Here is a 22,223-nt window from a genome sequence, read left to right as displayed (position 1 = left end):
CAGATGAAGTTCTATATTTGCAACAGCCCATTAATTTTGTCTTAGTTTCTCCTGGTTTATCAAGTGATTCTGGGTTCCCAAATTGTGTAGGTGCAGCAGCTCCTTTGGTTTTAGTTACAACTGATGGCCAGGCATGCCGTACCCTTACCAATGACCACCACCTGGTTCATTGTATGCAAGGTGTGAATTTACCTGTTTCACTTACCACCCAGAGACAACTGTACCCTTCAACAATACCTGCTGCTGGGTTGAATGAAAATGGTTCTCTAATGCTAACTGTTCCATTGGTGAGCGTCCAAAAAGGAGATCCCAAAGTTGCAGGAACTGCATCTCAGCTACCTCAGGTTCCTTGTCACCCAAAAAAATCTTATTTTCCTTTATGTACTTTCTGTTCCGTTCAAGCCTTCATGCTACACTTAGGCATGTTAAGCCACTTGCACTTCAAATAGCAACTCTTGGTGATAACTGGTAATGGTTGCACCTATGAATCCTAAAATAATCACACCAAATATGTTGCTTATCTGAGTCCCTTGGATCATGTTTACGTGTGCATCAATGTTTTGCTACAATTAGATCTGCTGTAGATGCCTCTGGGTTTTTGCTGGTTGTCAAATATGTGCTTAAGCAAATACATAAATCTTACAACACATTCTAAATGGCTTTGCTTTCTTCATTTTTTTCCATTTATTTATAAATGGAGATAAGTATGACTTTCCATTGTGTCTAATATAATCTTTTAGTCATCTATTTTCCATTTTTAGTCTTTGGTTTTATCTATTTTCCCCAGGTGTCAAACTATAATTAATGATTAATAATGAGGAATTAACCAAGATTTGGTTAAATTATTTATTTATTTGTATATTGGCATTTTGAGAGACTATGTTTGGCAACTTGTCATACATACAAAAGCAATGCACAAGATGTTTGAAGTTGTCCATAGAATTAACCACCAAAGGAAGTTACTTTTGGAGAAAACTATCGACAAGTTAGAAGGTTAGTTATTTATGTAAAGAACTACCCAGGGGAGGTTATTATGGAAAATGAATATCCAGCCTTTATTATAAGAAGATCAAGAAGGCTTCGTTTGGATGTCTCTCACTGCCTAGAAAAACATACCACACCTAGATGCGGAGAGGCTTTTTAAGCCTTTCTTGTATCTTCTTATTTTTCCTTTTTCCTCTAAATTGAAAGTCAGACCTATTCTAGTATCTTTATCCTCTAGAACAAAGGTCCTATGTATTCTGGAGTTTAAGATGTTCATGGTTATCTTGCGATCAATGAATTATTTTCATTTCTTCTTTTTTAATTTATCTTGTATACCTCCAAAGAAAATGGATGAGTCACATTGTCTTCTTATTCACTATGCATGTAACAATTTTCCTGAGATATTGGTGAAAGCATTTGAATCGATCAACTATCGAGACACCATGAGACTGGATGTTAGGAGTCAATTGGTTGCAGCTTGGTCCTTGGATCACATTGCGACTGTTAGTCCTCTTCTTTAAGAAACGAAATAGAATATATGAAGGAACTGACGACCCCTCTATCAATCATGGTACACTTGGCTTTCTGAAGAAGTTTCCATGTGACTTAACCATTTTCCTGCTCAACTAAGAGTTCCATGGGAAACTGAATTAGGAAACAAAGGCAATTCTTTTGGGATGCTCCAAAACTTGAACTGTGAAAGAACGGAGATTTCTAGGAACTTGGCTACCAACAGGTGAGCATTGAAGGCCGTAGCAAGGAGGGGATTGGAAGAAAGAATGAGAAAAATAACTAAATTACAATTTCTTTGTAATGGCCTTGATAAAACCATCCCTTTTTTCTGTGGTATATCATGACCTTCTATTTGTTTCTTTTTCTATGAAGAGAGTCAAAACTAAAAAAAGAGAAGTTTCTACATAAATACCCATAAATTAAGCTTCTAGCTGTTTCCAAATTAAATACAACTTAAGAAACCTGTGGGAACACAGACTTAAAACTGATTTGCTAATATTTGCTCTGTGGTCTCTATACCTTTTGATGTGCTTTCATTATTCTTTTTGATTAATTTATGGTCATGTTTTCTGTTTCCTGCATTAAGATCTCTTTCTACCAATTTTTCTCTTTCTCATTTTGTATTGTTTCTTGAATCAGTTTCCTGTAATGGCAAGTATGGGAACACTTTAATTTTTGTCATGTTCAGTTTTCAAGAGAAACATCTGCTTCCTGTTATATCAAACACACTGTTGCCAGATGATTTGGTTGTGATCTCTCAATATCACTGCCAAGAGCAGCTTTGGTGGTTATGCCAAAATATTTCTTGAGCAAGGATACAAGTACTTAAAATTGTAGATAACAAGAAGCATTTTGATGAAAAAATAAAAATGCATCTCATCCAAGGGTACCCATGGAAGAGGAGAAAACCTGTTTAAAATCATTTCCAGTTTGCTAGTTCTGTTTCTTAGTCCTAAAAGTTTGCAATCCACTTTTAGAGCTGATGTTAAGGATGGAATCTAGGATGGAATTATTTCAAAACCAGATCTCCTTTTTTTTTTTTTTAAAGAAATGTAACTTTTATGCCTTTCATGATTAACCTATAGTGTCCATGATGTGTCAGTATGTCATCCAAAGTTGATCATACCCTTTAAAGTCCACACTCTTAGTTGCTTCATATTGGCATCTCCTAGGAATGATGCTTGTTTGTAGCTTATTTTGCTCTTAGGCTACTTAGGGCTAATTTAGTCTACAAATTTATCCATGAACCAATTCAACATGTTCCCAATGCTCTCAATTTAACCAACATGAAGTATTGCTTTCATTTTGCATTTTCCTGTCTTCTTTAATATTTTTAAGAGGAAGAACAATTCAAAAATGATTGGTTGTTCTGGAAACTGAGCTGTGAAAAACCAAATTCTAGTCCAGGCTTGGCATGCTTTGGCCTCTTAATATGAACCTATGTGATTTTTTTTAAAAAAGTCAAAAGATCATTATAAATCAATTCAAAAACATTTCAAAATTATTAATATTGCATTTTAGAGTCCATCTAAGATTTCTGGCTGGAACCTACATGAACATACTAAATTTAAGCTTTTCTTTAGTTAGATTTGTAGGTTCTTTTGTTCAACAGCAGGACATATTTACAATTGTAGACTAGTATGTTCATAAGCTATGCTACTTTAATTCTAGATATACTTTATGCCATGGCTTTTGACTCACTGATGTCTCTACTTATATAAATTAAGCTGAAAATTAACTTAGCATGTTAATTATTTTCACATATAGAGTATACTTCATATTGATCATGAGTTGCTATTTGATAGTTATCATTTTTGACCTAATTGGTTAAGCTTGAGAAATGGGTGCAGTCTTACTCGGCATAGATCATACTTATCCTATAGAAAATTTCACTATAGAAGGTATTCACATGCTAACTCTGATAAGAAGATTAACACCTCTAGGAGGTATTTTATATAGTATGCCTAAGGTCTGAATGGAGAGAAACCAGGAGATGTTCCATTGTATGAGGTCGTTCATTACCTTTTTTCATGAAAATCATGATGCAGTAGAATGCATGTGAATGGGGTTGGATGGTATGACCTTGGGGTGGACCTATTAAGATTCGGATAATTTTATGTTTACTAATGGAATATATTTTTGATTCCTATCGATACTCTACGACACCATGTAGGTATGAGAGATCTTGTTCTTGTATTACTTCCTTTGCTTGCTATATTAAGCTATCCGAAGTATAACTTTAGTTATAGTAAAATAGAAAAGAGACAGGGCCATTCAATTCATCGCTAGTATTATTTCTCTTGGAGTATGGTGTGATTCTCACATCATGTGCTGTTGTGGGGGTTATCCGCTATCCAACCCAACCTCTCCTCCTCGGGTCGCAGTCAAGCATTTACTGATGACCCAGCGAGACCACCTCGAATGTCAGGGAAAGATTCAAGAATCGGAGGCGAAGCAGTGCTATGTTACTGGCTTTTGCCGATATTCGGATTGGACAGTTATTGACCTCGAGGTCGGGACCCAATCGACAATAGGAAATGATGCTCAATGATCTACACGAATGCTAATATGCTTAAGACAGAGCATCGATTCTACCTTGACCTTAGGCCGTCGGCCTATTCGGCCATGCGGACGATCCTTGAAATCTCCTAGAAACTTTCAAAATGTGGGCATGACTTGCGGCTGACGTCGATGACTAACAAATCTGATCTACAAGCATGACTGCTTATTGGCACCCATGACTAACAATCTTGATTTACAGGTTAGTGGATGGATTTCAGTGGCCTATCAGATTATAGCCTCATAGGCCTTAACGGCCTATTAGATTCTGGCTTGCCAGCCTACTACTCTATCTCTATATAAAGAGAGAAAAAAATGAGATCCTAAGGTAAAAGCTCGACTCCAGAGTGAATATTCTACTCCTGTTCTCCTCTTTCCTCCTTTGACTGTTCTCTAAATTTTGACCGATTTAAGCATCAAAGGGTCTCCTATCGGACAAACCCTGGCGAGTAGATTTTTTTTGCAAGTCCATCGATCGTTGCGAGCGATCTGCACCCTTTGAGGGGCTTGATCGATCTTCGGATGTGCTGCCATTGGGGTTTAGTAGCAACAGATTGGCACGCCAGGTAGGGGGTAGGGAAATCGACTCCGAAGGAGGAAATAGCGAGGATGCAAACGCAAAATGCTTCTGCTAATTTTGGTCCGTGTTCCTCATTATGGGACAAATGACCAGTCCACAATCTGAACCTAGCCCTTCCTATCTTGTCATAGTAGCGGACCAGCAACAAATTGCTATTTGAATGCAGCAAGTGCAGACTCTTACTCGACACCACCGACGATCTTAGCTTACTCAACAGTCTCATCATTTGGATCCTCTAATCCAGCAAACTATCCCTCGTCCTCAAAGCTTGAGGTGGTGGAAATGGCACTGCTTTCCTTCAGGATTGTCTAATGAAGACTCGAATCAGGGTACTCGCAACATCATAGCGATTCTTGTCGATTGGACGACTATGATCGAAAGCTTCAAGAGCTTGATCGATGATTTGCTAAGCTGCAGGAGAACATTAGAGGTCAGGTGGATGTCCTCGGATTCAACACCCGTCCTCTATTCTTTAGAAGGATTATGGAAGAATCAATTCCGTCTCAATTCAAAATGCCACAATTGGAGCCATATGACGGCTCCTCGGATCCACTTGACCACTTTGAGAGCTATAAAGCTCTTATGATGATTCAAGGTGTGCCTACTGCCCTTTTTTGTCTTGCTTTTCCAGCGACTCATAAGAAGTCAACTCGGATCTCTAGTCAGATATCAAATAACTAGAGAAGCAATTTGTGGTGTACTTTCAGCAATAGCAGAAGGCAGTCATAGAACTCGGACAATCTCTTCTCGATTCAGCAATGAGAAGGAGAATCTCTGAAGGATTATGTGGTGCGCTTCCATGCTGTCACCTTGGAAATCTACAACCTGAATGAAATAGTTGTCATGTCGGCCATGAAGTAGGGACTTTAAAGATCTAGCCTTACTTTCTTCGTGGACAAGAAGTTTTCGAAATCCTACTCCAAGCTCCTCGTCCAAGCACTAAAGTATGCTTGAGTCGAGGAGGATGCGATGAATCGGCGAGAAGCCAAAGAAAGAAGGTTTCCTAAAAAGAAATGAGCTCGGAAAGAGCCAAGTAGAGCTCGTGTCGAGAAGGAAGCCCCCTGCGACGATCATGCCCTAGGTCAAGGAATTCGGCCTATAAGTTCGATAATTACGCTCCCCTTTCGGTCCCCCATGAACAAATTCTCATGGAGATTAAGGGACAAAAGTACCTCCACAGGCTCTGACTTATGAAGGCCCCACTAACAGCATGTGATTGCAAGAAGCATTGTCAGTTCCACCATGATCACGGATCCGGCATAGAGGACTGCATTCAACTGAAGGACGAGATAGAGGCCCTAATATGGTGTGGCTATCTCAAAAAGTTTGTTCATGATTGGGAAGTTTGGATAGCAACCGACCAGTTAGTTCGGCTACAGGCCGACAAACGAACAAGTAATCAATCGACGACTAGTGTGATTCATATGATTCTGGAGGTGTGGATCCTGGGGAAGTAGTGTTTGGAGCGCCCCCCGAAGAGGCAGTGGGGTGATAATGCTATTTCTTTTTCTGATGATGATATGCGAGAAGTTCAAACTTAAGAAAAAAATATAATCTTGTTATTTTTTTTTCTTCAAGTATGGATCAATATTTAAATACAATGAGCCACAAAAAATAATATGTATAACTATACAAAAGTGGTAAGTGTGGATGTACAAAAATAGTAAACAACTATAGAATATATACAATAAGAAAAGAGAAATCAAAGGAGAATATTCAAAGATAGTATTGTGGGTTGTGACAATTTTTTTTGATAGATTTTCTTGTTTGTCGAGATTATAGTTGATCCTTGATTGTTGGGATCTTACCTTGATTCTATCCTATTTGGCTTGATTCTATGAAATCAATATGATTTTGGTTTATTCTGTCAGATTTGCTTGAGATTCGTGGGATTCCAACACTCCTGCTTAAGCTGATGAGTAGATGTCTTCCATTCTCAACTTGCTAGTAATTTTTTAAACTCTTGTTATAGATAGTTCCTTATTTAAAACATCAACCAGCTGACTATTTGATGTCATATAAAGAATACTAATCAAGCCACTCTCCAGTTTCTCTTTTATAAAATGTTTGTCTATTTCAATGTGCTTAGTTCTGTTAGGTTGAACAGTTTTATGTGCAATATTGATAGCAGATTTATTGTTACAATACAATCTCATAGTTCCTTCTCTTCTAATTCTGAGATCATCCAGAATTATCTTCAGCAACAAAAGTTCACCAATTCCATGAGCAATAGCTCTAAATTTGGCTTCAGCACTGTATCTTGCAACTATATTCTACTTTTTACTCTATTTTACCAAATTACCTCCCAAGAAAGTGCAATAGCTGGACGTCGATCTTCTATCCACTTGAGATCCTGTATAGTCCGCATTTGTGTAGGCTTTTGAGTCAGTTCTTTTCTTTTCTGGAACAAAATCTCCTTTTTTGGTGTGGCTTTGAGATAGTGAAGAATTCTATAAATTGTTTGCAAGTGTTTCTCCTTCAAATCATTCATGAATTGACTTACCAAACTCATTGAGTAAGCTATATCCAGCCTTATATGGGAGAGATAAATTAATCTTCCTATTACGGTAGTATCCTGAATGCCTCGGATTTGGCATGTTGTCATTGATACCTCTGATTAGCGGGCTATCCACACAGTCGTCAATCCAAGTGCAGAACTGAGGTACGTAGAGCAGAGCTATTTATCTCTGGTTTGTTGCACGGGCTATTTGCCTTGGCCAGCCTTCCACAGCCTCAGCCGATCAGCTCCCGGGCACGTTCTACAGCTATCCATCTTGAGTGGATGGGCTCAAGCGTAACCAACTCCCCTGATTTTACGGAAGTGATTGAGGGCTGAAATATCTCGTCCGCTATGGTATGTTGAACAGTTCTGTAATCTTGGGATTGCACGATCTTACAGCTGTCCAACCAGTTGTCCGACGATATTCTTTATAAATCACCAAAGCCCTGAGGATCAAGATGAGTGAAGTCATCTCTCTCAGAGAACTTGTGGCTACTGTCTTTGTTCTCTGAATCTGATTTGAGCATCGGAGGGTTCTCGCATGAGCGAAAACCTCTTGTTCGGACTTCTTTTGCAGGTCACTCTAGCATTCTCTACGCGAGGATCAGGCATCCACCTTTCGACCTAGTGGTAACGAGCAGCAATAGATAGAGGAAGGGCCTACTTTTCGCAAATTCATGCCACCAAAATGAGTATCATCTCGTCTCTCCAATGCCACCGCCTCCCGTCAGGCAGGGAGCCAAGTTGCTAGCCAAGCGCAGCCACCAGTGATGGTGACTCCTCCGCCAGCTCAGCCAGCACTGATCACGGTGGACCAGTTCAACCTGCTCTTTCAATAAATTTAAAATCTGATGGCCGTTGTTCAAGCGGTCCAGACTGTTTTGGTGCCTCCGCTGATGGCGCCACAACCTACTCAGGTTGCCCCTGCACCTTCCTCGACAGTGCAAACGACGATTCTCTCGGCAGCACCATCGGCGCCTCCCGTGGTGGTGACCCCACTACAGTCAAAGCGCGTGCACCTCCTCAGAGCCTAAAGAGGAGGCAAACTCACCAGAGCCATCCTAGGGTCCAGCGGTTGGTCGGGCGGCGATCTCCTAGTCCACAATCAGGGCATGATTCAACCTTTGGTCATCATTCTCCCTAGTATTCCGAAGCCTGCACCGTTCGAGATCTTGCCATCAAAAGACTATTTCAGACACTCGATGAGAGTATAAATAAGAAGATTGAGAATGCTCTTAACAATAACTCCTTGGTACAGCACTATGAGGGTTTCAATAGTGAGCCACCCTTCGCTTCGAGAATAGTGCAGGATCCACTCCCTCGGTACTTCAAGTTGTCCCAGCTTGAGATCTACGATGGGACCATTGATCCCATCGATCATCTGGAGACCTTCAAAATAGTAATGCTCCTCCAGAGGGCATCTGATGCCATCCTCTACGAGCGTTTCCTCCTACTCTTAAAGGGGCGGCTCGGTAGTAGTATTCAAGCTTGAAGCGGGCTTCCATCCATTTTTTTGAGGAGCTGTGCCGGTCTTTCGTCGGTCACTTTGTCAGCAGTAGACGACAGCAGAAGATGTCCGATTACCTTCACACCATCAGGCAGGAGGTTGAGTCGATCCGTGCCTATGTTAATCGTTTCAACACGGCAACACTGGAAGTCCGCGATTTGGATCAGTCGATTATGATGGCCGCAATGATGGATGGCCTACTGAAGAACGATTTGAAAAAGTCGTTGACTAAGACTTATCCTTGGGACTTCCCGGACATGCTCGTCCGTGCGGAGAAGTATGCCCGCACAGAGGCTTTTGCAAAAGAGATCCTTGCCTATTCTATGGTGAAAGGGCAGAGTAAGGAGCATTCTCCAAGGTGAGAGGGAAGAACTCGCCAGCGCTCCCGATCTCCATTCCAGAGGCAGAAGAATGGGGGTTTCCGAAATCATCGATCTCAAAGTCCTCAGAGAAGGGATCGATAATCCTCACCTTTTAGGCATTATACTAACTACACGTCTTTGAATGTTTCCAGGAGGAGGTACTAATGGAGATACGGGCCGAGCTACCTGAGCCTCTGAAAATGCGGACGAAGCCAGAGCGTCGCTGCGACCCAAATAAATATTACTTCTACCATCGGGAGAATGGTCACGATACTGAAGATTGCATTCAGTTCTGGGATGAGATTGAAAGGCTCGTCAGGCAGGAGAGGCTGAATCACTTCATTCGGAGGACGGCATCTCAACGTCGACCTTCGAAAGCTCAACACCACCTTCTTTGCCTCAGCAATCGTTCCTCTGCCTCAATCATAGCTGGTATCGATGCAGCAGGATAGGCAGAAAACAAGGGGACATGCGACAGTAGAAGATTGACCCATCCGAGAAGAAATCCATATGATAACCGGGGGTTGTTCGGATTGGTGGAGCTTCCGGAGGTGAAGTCGAGGCTCGAAGATGAGCATGAAGATGCTATTACCTTCACTGAGCGGGATGCAGAGGGTGTGCTTGCCCCGCACAATGATGCGGTGGTTGTAACGATGAATGTCGCTGATTTTAATGTGCATCGTGTAGTCATTGATAATGGAAGCTCAGTTGATATTTTGTATTTCTCTATCTTCGCTCAAATGGGCTTTACACCAAATCAGCTAAGTAGGTTTGATACCTTGATTCAGGGTTTCTCTGGGGGGTTTCGTGATCGTGGAGGGAATGATTAGGCTGCCCATTGCAGTGGGTACTGCACCAAAACGGATGATGATCCAAGTCAGTTTCTTGGTGGTCAAGCTCCCTTCATTTACAATGCAATCCTTGGCTGTCCAAGCTTGTGGACTCTAAAAGCCGTGGTGTCGAGCTACCACTTGATGATGAAGTTTTCAACTCCGAATGGAGTAGAGCAAATCAGAGGCAACCAGGCCATGGCTTGATAGTGTTTTGTTGCCAAACTTCAAGCAGAAGGCCAGCCATCCCAAGCAGAGGTCCAACCTGAACTTCCTATTGGGTTGGATGCTCGAGATGAACGAGCCTAGCCGTCCGAGGATCTTCTGAAAATTTTGCTGAGGAAAGAGAATCTCCGGCAAACAGTGAAGATCGGCTCACACCTAGATGAGGTAACAAATGGCCGGCTAATTGCTTTTTTGTAGAAAAATGCAAATCTCTTTGTCTGGTCGGCTGCAGACATGCCCAGCATTGATTTGAAGGTGATTTCCCATCACCTAAAGGTGGATCCAACCTGCCGACTGGTGAAACAAAAAAAATGAAGCTTCGTTCTGGAGCACCAGAAGGCCATATCCGAGAGTGGATAAATTACTCAAAGTTGGTTTTATCAGAGAAGCAATATCCCCGGACTGGCTGGTGAATGTTATCCTGATAAAAAAGGTGAATGAAAAGTGGCTCATGTGCATCGACTTCATCGACCTGAGTAGGTTTTGTCCTAAGGATAGCTATCCATTGCCTTGGATAAATCAGATGGTGGATGCTTCTTCTGGGTATGAGCTCTTTAGCTTCATGATTTTTTTTTCGACTATAATCAGATCTGAATGGCACTTAAAGATGAGGAGAAAATAGCTTTTATTACTGACCGTAGGTTTTATTGTTACAGGATGATGCTCTTCGGTTTGAAAAATGTAGGGACTACCTATCAATGGCTGGTGGACAAGATCTTTAAAGATCAACTCGACCGCAATAGGGAGGCGTACATAGATGATATGCTAGTTAAGAGCCGTATAGTCCCAGACTACATTACTGACCTCCAAGAGACTTTCGATACCCTCCGTCGATTTCAGATGAGGTTGAATCCAGTGAAGTGTGCCTTTAGAGTTACTGCTAGAAAGTTTCTTGGATTCATGATCTCGCGAAGAGGCATCGAGGTGAATCCCGAGAAGATCAGGACAATTCTTGAGATGACTCCATCGAGAAAAGTTGGGGAGGTGCAGCGTCTCACTGGCAGGATCGCTTTGCTCAACTACTTCGTCTTCAGATCAGTCGAGAGATATCTTCCATTCTTCCAGATCTTCAGGTAGCTAAAGGACTTCCAATGGACTATTGAATGTCAAAAGACGTTTGAGGAGTTAAAGCAATATCTTAGTTCTCCACTGTTGCTTATTAAGCCTCAACTCAGTGAGGAACTGTTGTTGTACCTCGCTATCTCTCCAATGGCGATCAGCGCAGTTCTCATTTGGGAAGAAGGATGGATTCAAAAATCAATATATTACACCAACAAAGTCCTTTATGATGTCAAGATAGATATTCAAAGCTAGAAAAGTTGATTTTTGCATTGGTCGTCACGGCAAGGAAACTTAGCCTTATTTTCAGGTCCATACATTGTACTGCTCACTGACCAACCGATCAAGGCTGTTCTCCACCGTCCAAATATCTTGAGATGAATTGTAAAGTGGGCTCTTAAACTTGCCGAATTGGACGTGCAATACCGTTCGAGATCTTCCATCAAAGCCCAGGTGCTAGAGGATTTCATCTTGGAATGCACCATCCCAAATGAGCAGAGTTCACAAGATGGAGAAGGCTAAGAGCTGGCAAGGGCTCAGAAGCTGGCGAAAGCTCAAGGAATGAGGCAGACGTAGAATCTGATTCTGAGGAGTTATGGATGCTGCATGTCGATGGCTTATCCAATGCTTCTGGAGCTAGGGTCGGGTTGATCTTAATCGGTCCTGAAGGCGATGTTGTGGGATATGCATTGCGCTTTGAATTTCCAGCCACCAACAATGAGATAGAATATGAAGCTCTGCTTGCTAGACTCAAAGGTGGCACAAGAAGTGGGAGCCCAGCATCTAAAGGTCTTCAGTGACTCTCAGCTGGTGGTGGGACACATAAAGGATGAATATGAGGCACAAGAGGAGAATATAAAGAGATATCTTCGAAAAGTAAAGGATTTAATCTTAGTCTTTTTGTGTTGTGACATTCGACAGGTTCCTAGAATGGAAAACGCCAGGGCAGATGCACTATCTAAGTTGGCAGCCTTGCTGTTGGCTGACCTGAAAAAAGGGATCTATTTTGAAGTACTAAAAACCTCGAGCCTCGAGGAGCCTCTTGTTGTCCAGCAAGTTGACGAAGAATCCTGTTGGATCGACCTCCTGTTAAAGTATCTATAGTCAGGAGAACTACTGTCTGATCATAGGAAGGCTCAAAAGATAAAGAAGCAAGTCGCTCGCTACATCCTGTATAATGACAAACTCTACAAGCGATCATTTTTTCTACCTCTGTTAAAGTGCTTATGCTCGTCCGAGGCTGATTATGCATTGCGGGAGGTCCACGAAAGAATCTGCAGAAGTCACTTAGGGGATAGGTCCCTGTCCTATAAGATCCTTAGACAAAAATACTATTGGCCCACAATGTAGCAAGATGCAAGTGCCTTTGTCAGGAAGTGCGATCGGTGCCAGAGAAACTCCAACATCTAGCACCAGTGGGCAACGCTTCTGACTCCAATCAGTGTCCCATGGTCACCTGCTCAGTGGGGTATGGATATTCTTGGTCTCTTCCCTCTCACATCAGGTTAGCGCAAGTTGCTCTTGGTGGCCATCTACTATTTCACAAAATAGGCCGAGGTTGAGCCCTTTGCTCGCATCACCGAGGCAAGAATAAAGGACTTTATGTGGAAGTCAATCATCTGCCGCTAAGATCTTTCAAGGGTACTGATTACGGACAACGGCAGACAGTTCAGTGGTGTTCAACTTCGTGAATCTTGCAGAGAGCATAGAATAGAGCATCGCTTCATCTCGGTAGGCTATCCACAGGCAAATGGAGAGGTAGAGGTAACCAACAGAACTCTTTTGCAGGGTTTGAAGGCCAGAATAAATTGGACTGTGGGGTCATGGGTAGATGAGCTTCACCATGTGCTGTGGGCTTATCGAACCACTCAGAGATTCCCAACTGGTGAGACTCTTTTTAATCTTGCATTTGGGATTGAGACAGTCATTCCTATGGAGTTTGGGCTCCCATCCCTTAGAGTGAAAGAATATAATGAAGACACAAACTCAGTATGGCTCCGGGCTAACCTTGACTTGATCGAAGAAAGCAGGAGCATGCTGCTGTGAGGATGGCCGTCTATCGCCAGAGAGTGGCCAAGTATTATAATGCCCGAGTCAAGACTAAGGAGTTCCAAGCTGGCGACCTGGTATTGTGGCGACCTGAGGTATCAACCCACTGAGCAGGGAAAGTTATCACTTAATTGGGAAGGTCCTTATCAGGTGGATGAAGTAGCGCACCTTGGGACCTATCGGCTGAAGCAGTTTGATGGCACTCCACTTCTTAGGCCGTGGAATTCGGTCAACCTCCGTGTGTATTATCAATGAGGATGTTGTAACATCTTATTATCACATACATGAAGTTTTAGATTTATCAATTCTTGTTTGTACATAAGAATGGTCTAAAAATTGATCAATACCTCAGCGACTTTGAGGCGGGCTAACTTATAAGATCCCTGTTAAGTCCAAGTCACGTGAGAAGCGGAGAGAGATTCAAAAGGTATCTCCTGAGGGCTAACTTATATGACCCTCGATCTATAATCGACGATAATATCTCGGCGATTTAGAAGCAGGGCTAACTTATAAGATCCCTGCATGGCCTAAGTCGCACGAGAAGCGGAGGGCTAATCGAAAGGACCCTCAGCCTTCAATTGTGAGTAGAGTAAAAATGCCGCTCGTATGAAGAGTAGAGCAAAAATGCCGCTCGCATCAGCGAGCAGAGCAAAAATACTGCTCGTATGAAGAGCAGAGCAAAATGCCGCTCGCATCAGCGAGCAGAGCAAAAATGCCGCCCACATCTTCGAGCAGAGCAAGGGTGCTGCTCGAATAATTACCTTCAATCTATTGACTTTGAAAGATCCTTTTGATTGGGACCAATGCCATCAAGACCCTCGGCTCGGGATAGTTTGGCTATGGTTTCATGATAAAGTTTGGTCCTTTAAATCAGGCTGGATTTATCTAAAATCCTTAAGGTCGGAGTGGCATTGTATACCTTACTGGTTGGGACAACTCTAAGTTCCGTAAGTCAGGGCTAGCGTCTGCGTGTTGAGTGAAAAATACGCATGCATAAATAAAATGCATGCAAATAGTAGGAAGGGTAATCTCTTTCCATTCAAATATTTATTGAAAAAAGATGGCGCTTGATGCGCCGCGTTGCAAAAAAAAGTAATATTTACAGAAAAAAGATGGTGCTGGTGCTTGAAGCGCCACCTTACAAAAAAAAAAGAGAGAAGAAAAGAAAGGGAAGAGAGGAGATGAGGAGGCTTAGTCCTCATCTGATGAGAAGGCCCCCACCTCTTCGTCGCTGTTCCCAAATTGAAGGAATTGGAGCTCCAGATACGGCATTATCGATAGCAAACGGGCTTTACAATTCTTAAAACCGAAGATAAAGAAGGCAACAGCAATGTCGACGGTCTGCTCGAACTCCGCAGGGGCCTGGGATTCCTCAGCACAGCGTGTTTGGATATTGGGCGGAATCCATCCAAACGGCGAGTACATCCACTCTCAGAAGGCGGCAGGGCCCGAAGGTTGGAGGGCGCTCCGCGAGAGGAAGACGGTCCGATGCGCCTAGTCCCTGATCTCTCCCGGGCCACTCTCACAAAGGCCCTCTGCTCCTTTATCCTGGCCTTGATTGCTGACAAGGGTGGATACAGAGGTGGTGCCATTGCGACGAAGGAAAGTAAAGTTTCTGCAAGGAGAGAGAGATGAAAGATAGGGTTCAACTGGCCTTCGGTCTCTATTTATAGATGTCAGTGCCCACTTCAACCGTCAGTTGATAAGCTCGAAGGAACATGATTGTCCATCAAACGATAAATGGTGTGTTTTTCCACTATTAAAAATAAATCCAAGCGATGCTTCATGGATCAATACAGGACCATGTGGCGTACGCTTACAGGCCTTGCATTCCTTCCCAGGCGTTATCCTATCGGAAGAGTTAGTAGGAGTCATTCCCCATGACTACTCACACTGAAAAGTGCGAGGTAAAGATGCCACCCAAATAATTGCCTCAGATCGGCGAGCGCAAACAACTGCCTTCGATCGGCATGAGTGCGCAATTATCCTTGATTGACCCTAATTTAAAATCAACTTGGCTACTATTGATGTTTCTTTGCTCGGAACACTCTTTGCTACGATTGGAACTAAGTTCATCATGGAGCCAAGTATCCTAAATTAGCTTACGTGCTGAATAAGAATGTGTAATCGCAAGTGAAAGGTAGAAAGTAAGAAAATGAACAAACTTTATGCATTCATTCTTTGCAAAATGTTTACAATGGAAGTTTTTACAACGACCTTGGAAGGTCTGGGTACAAAGCAAAAGAGGAAAGCCTAAGCTTAAGAGGCGGAATCTGAAGCAGAGGCGTTCGCTGCAGGCGCGTCAGTTGCAGTGGGATCCCAGACTTCATCCAAAAAGTTCAGATTGAGCTTTGGATATTTGGCAGTGACTCTGTCCTGGACCGACTGCCTCTCGGTATCGTAGATGTTGACGGAAAGTTCAACCTTCTCGTCTTCGTACTCAGTTGACATCCGAAAGTCCGCAGCGGCCTTTGAAGCAGCCTCAGCTGCCCTCTTCTCTGTTGCTTCGACTGCGGCCTTACTCTCCTCTAAGAGAGTTTCAAGCTCTTTTATTTTTGCCGCCTGAGCTTCTTGGATGCTAATTAGTTGATGATTCTTCTCGACAGCTCCTCTCAGGGCATTCTCGGTGTCCTCAGCCCTCCAGTGGCCTCGTCAGCCCTCATGGTGGCCCCCCTAGCTTCCCTCAAGGCCTGGTCTTTTGTCGCTTTGAGCATTTCGACAGCGACTTGATATTTTCTTGCTTCGGTCGAATGTTCATGGGCACTCTCCATGTACCCATTCAGATAATAGATGAGTTGCCAAAAGATATCTTTTTATCAGCAAGGCTTGGTAAGTACATGTTTAAACTGAATAAGACTACAGAAATCTTGGCTTATCCGGATGACGGTCTCCATGGCCGCTTTCTTTATCTCCCTGCACGGCACGGCTAATAGCTTAGTCATGCGTCAGTTGGGAGGAGCATTCCAGTGAAGAGCTCGTGCGCCAGCTTGTAATTTTTTAAGGCTGAAGCCTTTAGCTCCAGTCCAGCGGGCGTGGTTTCAGAAACTCCAGCTGGTGCAATCCTAGAAGTTCTAGCTGTCTTGACTGGCACTTCCTCAGGGGAAGAGTCAATAGCTCGGGGGTTTGGCAGCGCTGGCAAGCTCAGAGGGGCTGGCAGGCTCAGAGCTACCTCCTCGAAAGTTGAGGCAACCGGCGAGCCGACCCTCACAATTTTGAAGTCGTCCACTTGAAGAGGTTCAGGATCTTCAAGATCTCCTAACCTGGAAGCTGGCGGCATAGGAGAACTTGCAGCCTTGCTACGGATGCTCCAGCCACCAATGGGCTCGGCCATGCTTTTCTGATGGGCTGTCTTCTCCAACTTCTTGGTCTTCTTCATCCTTTTGTGGGGGCTCAGCTCCATCTTTGCAACTAAAGCAATTGGGTGGTTAGTGTAAAAGGAGCCAGGACATGAGGCTCTAGGGCAGGCAACCTGTGTGCACCTTAAGGGTTGGCCTGACTAATGCCGATGTTGAACAATGTCTGAGCAGAAAGCAACTCTTTCAGCTCTGAAACTTTGAAGCCGCACAAGGTCTTTGTTTCTTACCTCAGGCGCTGGTCCAAGGTGGGCTCTTTCAGTACGGCTTCTTGAGGTTCGTCCCAAGCGACGAACCCTCAATCTTTCCCGGACATCTAGGAGAAAAAAGAAGCATTCCTTCCAGCCATGGACAGCGGTCGGGGCATCTTGGATCAGCGGTTGGATATTTTTCTCTCTGCAGCAACACGTAAACCCATCCACGGGATTCTGGATGCCTCTTGAGGCTGAAGAAGAGGCGAAAAAGCACGATGCTGGGCTTGATCCCAGCCAGCATGCACACACGGTGAAACCATAGATGTACTGCCATGAATTAGGTACCACCGAACATGGTGATATCTTAAAGAATCGGAGGAAAGCGACGAAGAAGGAGTGAAGGGGGAGCCTCAACCCAACTTGGAAGCACTCTTTATAGAGGCTGATCCAGCCCATTGGAGGTTGGCAGACTCGATCGTCTGGCCCTGGGATTTTCAATTGGAACCCTGGAGGAATCTGGTACTGCTTGTGGAGCAGAACCATGTCTCTCTCCATCAGCTCAGACTAGAATTTCAGTGGTGTAAAGTCGGAGTTCCTAGAAGCCATTCCCCTCATAGGAAAAACAAAAAGATTCTAAAGCAGAAGATGACGGAAGGAAATAGGTGACCAAGGAAAGAAAAAATAGTCGGTAACCCTAATAGGCTCTCTCATCGGGGGTTTATATAGACTCGGAGATCGAATCATCTCCAGGCGATTCATATCTTCAGAACTAATTATTGAAGATCTGAATCGACGAAGTGCAAGTGGATGCTCGATGCGTGGTAGCACTTGACGGGATGTGACTCCTGCCGTCGATATAGCAATTAATGATGGTAGCAAGTAAGGCATACTTTGTGCCACTTTTGAAAAGACATACGGATGTGCGGCAGTATCCGCCACATGGATACGGCTTGAATTCTGATTCCCCCCAGAATCTGACAGGTACAAATGGTATGGCTTGGATCGTATCTTATTATTATAGCTAAACTTAGCTAAACTTAGTTTAGCTCGGAATACGGCTTATGTCGTTCGGAATATGGTTTACGCATCCATTCAAATATCGAGTGCTATTAACAAAGATGAACTTTATTTATTTGCATCCAACATGATTACAAAGTTCAGGTTTAAAAAAAAAAGAAAGAGGAAAACACATCACTTCTTCAGAGCACCATTGGCACGACTCGCTTTGGGACGACGTGTTTTGCTGTCGGCAACCTCTTCAGTCTAGATGGCTGCATCGACTTTGCTCGGCTCAACAAGGTACTGGGATGCTCTAGCAAATCTTCCGATACTGTCTGCTATTATAGCCTTCAAACTTTTATTCAAGAGATTAGCCTCCAAAAGCTCTGCGTGCGCAGTAAGAAGATGTGGCTCGATCATTGCTTTGTACCTCTCGAAGTCAGTGGAGAATGCCGACTTGCAGGCTTGGATTATAATCTCAATCCCTCTCTTTGCCAGTCGATCCACCCTCCACTGAGCCTTCTCGATCAGATGCTCCTAGTCTGCGAGTCGGCCATGAAGAAGAGCTGTCATTTTCCTTTTATCCTTAACTTTCTTTTTCAGGTGTTCTGTTTCTGAGAGAGCTACCTGAAGCTCGACTTGAGGTCTGAATGGCTCCGAAGATATTTGAGTCTTTTTAGAGGCAGAGCCTCCATCCCTCTAAGGTGTTTTCTCTGTGGCTGGCCCTATCCGAGATCTTGGCCCTTTTGTCAAGCCTCTACTGGGCTCCCTTGAGAATGAGCCTCGGAGTAGTCGTGGCCTTTCAGTCCTCCGAACGTTCTCCTCAGGCGCTTTATGTCATCATGAGCTCATGCGCCAGTCCCTCTCGGTCCTAGACCTTCGCCTCTCGAGATCTGCAATCTTCCTTTCGGCCTTTCTAATGTCGTCATCACGATGGTTGATTGTTTCTCGGACTTTTTGAATGTTCTCCTCAAAAGAATTGAGCTCTCTGGTTAGCTCGGAGTTGATTCTTTCTGCCTGTCTCAACTGGTACTTCAGCAAGTCAATCTCTTCTCTTGTTGCTGTAAGCTCCAGTGCAAATGCATCAGAAGTAGAGCCAACGAAGCTGGCCAGATGATGCCCAACCTTCACAAAATTAGTATCAAGGCTATTAGATGCTGCAAGTCACAGGAGATAGGAAGGAGAGATCTGAGAAATCTCTTACTTGGGTAAGGGACCTGAGGGCGCTTGCCATCCGTCGTTGCAGAGCCCCTTGTTCTTCAAGGAATAATTTTTCGACAGGTGAAAGTTTCTTAAAAACTCCACTACAGATTTGAGATTCTCCGCCGCGGACGGAGCAGCAGGCACAGGCTGTGAGGGACCTGCTTGAGAAGCGATCGGAAGAAGAAGATACGCAGTGGGCATTGCTTGCTCCGAAGGATTCTTAGCTTCTATTACGGCCACTGAAGCCTCCCTCGGATTGCTAACAGGCTCCTTCACTTGTGTGCCCTCCGTTGGAGCCTCCGTCGAGATCTCCACTGCTGGAGTCTCCTCCGTCAAGATCTCCCTCACCGGAATCTCTTTCGGTAAGGCTTCCGTCGCAACCTCCGGAAGGGGGACCACAGATTCAACGACTGAAGGAGGATTCACATCTCCCGCAGCCGCAGAAGTCGATTTGGTGGCTGGAGTCCCGATATTGCCACCCGTCGGAGATGGAGGACCAGTCGGTGGAGCCTTGGTTTGCCTTTTCTGGGCCAATCTCAATTCGAGCTTTTTCACAAACATCGAATTCTTCATTCTGTCATTGGGAATCTGCTGGGAGTCTCGACAAAAATCTAGAGCAGAAAAGAGCTTGTGATTTTCTTTTGGCACATTTGTAGGCCAAATTTAAAAGGAGGGCAAAAGAGAAGATAGAAAGCCACCGTTTAAGGAATTAAACCTTCGAGAAAACTGCCAGCCGAGTGGTCCCATCAATCATGGTCGTTTGTGATAGTTCTTCATCAGGTTGACGTTATCAAACTTAAATGTAGGGGGTGTATGGAAGTATGAGCGCGCACATCCCCAGATCTGAGGAATCATTTGAGATACTTCTTTTGTCTGATTTTTAAACTCAGCAGGGGGATAGTGTTACGGGAGTATCTTGAATGCTTCGGATTTGGTATGTTGTTATTGATACCTCTGATCAGCGGGCTGTCCATGCAGTCGCCGATCCAAGCACAGAACTGAGGTACGTAGAGCAGAGTTATTTACCTCTGGTCTATTTCACGGATTATTTGTCTCGACCAGCTTTCATAGACTCAGCCGATCAACTCTCGGGCATGTGCTACAGCTGTCCACCCTGAGTGGATGGGCTCAAGCGTAACCAACTCTCCTGATTTCGTAGGAGTGATTAATGGCTGAAATATCTCGTCCGCTATGGCATCTTGAACAATCCTGCAGTCTCAGGATTGCACGATCTCACAGCTGTTCAACCAGCTGTTTGACGACATTCTTTATAAATCACCAAAGCTTCGAGGACCAAGGTAAGTGAAGTCATCTCTCTCAGAGAACTCGTGGCTGCTTTCTTTGTTCTCTGAATTTGATTTGAGCGTCGGAAAGTTCTCACAGGAGCGAAAACCTTCTGTCCGGACTTCTTTTGCAGGTCACTTCAGCATTCCCTGTGCAAGGACCAGGCATTCACCTTCCGACTCAGTGGTAACGAGCAGCAACACTTCTAAGAAGTCTTTGATATCTTCCTTTATCAACTGCTTCCTTTTGTCCTACCTATTTTATAGTTCGGATCAATAAGAGTGCTTGCTGCCTTGCTGTCGAGATTTCTTATTTTTTTAAAGTCTAGCACATATTTTCTTTGAGATATGAAAATGTCCTTTTTAGAGTATGCCACTCAATGCCTAAAAAGTACTTCAGCTTCTCAAATTCTTTGATTTCAAACTCTTGAGCCAGATGTTTTTGAAGAATTTTTTTTTTCAATTGTATCATTTTCAGTCACAATTATATCATCTACATACACTAGTAGAATTGTAACTTTACGTTTAATTGAATGTTTCATAAATAGCGTGTGGTCTCCTTGGCTTTGTTTGTATCGTATTTTCAACATGGTCTTTGTAAATCTTCCAAACCATACTTTAAGAGACTGTTTCAAGCTATACAGTGCTTTTTTCAACCGATAGACCTTATCTGCTCTAAAATTTTCCTTAAATCTGAATGGGGGCTCCATGAAAACCTCCTCCAAGTCTCCATGCAGAAACGCATTATTAACATTAAATTGTTGTAGACACCAACCAAACAAAGCAGCAAGGGATAGTAATATCCGTACAGTGTTCATCTTTGCCGCAGAGATAAAGATTTCTTGATAATCCACCCCATAAGTTTAAGTATATCCTTTTGTCACTAATCTAGCTTTGTACCTCTCAAAAGATCCATCAGCTTTATATTTCATTGTGTAAACCCATTTGCATCCTACAGGTTGTTTTTCTTTAGGTAGAGTAACAACCTCTCATGTCTTATTTTTCTCTAATGCATTCATTTCCTCTTTCATAGCTTGTACCCATTTTCTATCCTTCAATATCTCTTGTATGGTCTTAAGGATGTCAATTGAATTTAGGATAGTGAGGAAACTTCTGTGTTGTGGGGATAGTTTATGGAAGGACATAAATTGTGAAATTGGATGTTAGATATATTTTCTGATGGCTTTTCTTAAAGCAATTGGTAGGTCCAAATCTTAAGAGGTAGATTTTTTAGGATTACACTTGTTGATAAAGAAGGGAGAATAGTTTCTTTATCTGATTCTGGTTCAAACTCGTGGATTTGTATCAATTTTGAAATAGGCTTCTTTCTTCTTGAATACTGTAGTAGTTTAGATGGTTTCGGATTTGGTTGCTACTGGTACCCTTCCTGGACAGTGATGTTAGATTTTGATGTAGATTGGCAAGAAACAGAGGATGATTGAGATGATGTAGGTTGGCAAGAAACAGAGAACAGCTAAGATGATGTCTGAGGCAAAAAAGTAGAAGGCAATTGAGTACCACCGAAATCACTCAGGAGAAATCCTCCCCATTCCGTTTCTTCTTTTGAATTCTCTCCCTAAAGATAGGAATGTGAAGGTTGAAAGAATGATTTAGTTTCATTAAAGGTAACATCCATAGAGATAAACACCTTTTAGATTGAAGGATAATAATATTTGTAGCCCTTTTTGATATTTGAGTATCCCATAAACATATACTTTAAAGCTCTAGGATTGAGTTTGTGCCTATTTTGTTGGTGAACATGGACATAGGAGACATATCTGAACACTCTAAGTGATAGGTTATTGGAAAAATGAAACTCAGGATAAGGTTCTGATAATATCTGAATTGGATTTTTATTGCCTAGGAGGCGAGAGGGTATCCTATTTATCAAGTAAGTTGCTGTTAGGACTATCTCTCGCCAAAATCTTTTTGGAATATTGGACTAAACTAGAAGTGTTCGGATAACATTAAGTTTTTAGTTTTTCGCTCAATCATCCCATTTTGTTGGGGTGTGTCAACACAA

General features: G+C 43.1%; 1 protein-coding gene across 2 annotated transcripts in view; it reads left to right on the top strand.

Annotated features, from left to right (window-relative positions):
• The window catches only part of LOC105035030 (protein FAR1-RELATED SEQUENCE 5), a 55,823-nt gene that overhangs the window by 2,698 nt on the left and 30,902 nt on the right, over window positions 1-22,223 (top strand). For both annotated transcript variants that reach the window (XM_073251739.1, XM_073251740.1), the window contains exon 3: window positions 91-344. In XM_073251739.1, the coding sequence (XP_073107840.1) occupies window positions 91-344 (254 nt within the window). The remainder of the gene's footprint in view (window positions 1-90; window positions 345-22,223) is intronic.

This window comes from Elaeis guineensis, chromosome 2 (genome assembly GCF_000442705.2).
Source record: "Elaeis guineensis isolate ETL-2024a chromosome 2, EG11, whole genome shotgun sequence".
In the NCBI taxonomy this organism is placed as follows: domain Eukaryota; kingdom Viridiplantae; phylum Streptophyta; class Magnoliopsida; order Arecales; family Arecaceae; genus Elaeis; species Elaeis guineensis.
This window is presented reverse-complemented; position numbering and strand designations above follow the sequence as displayed.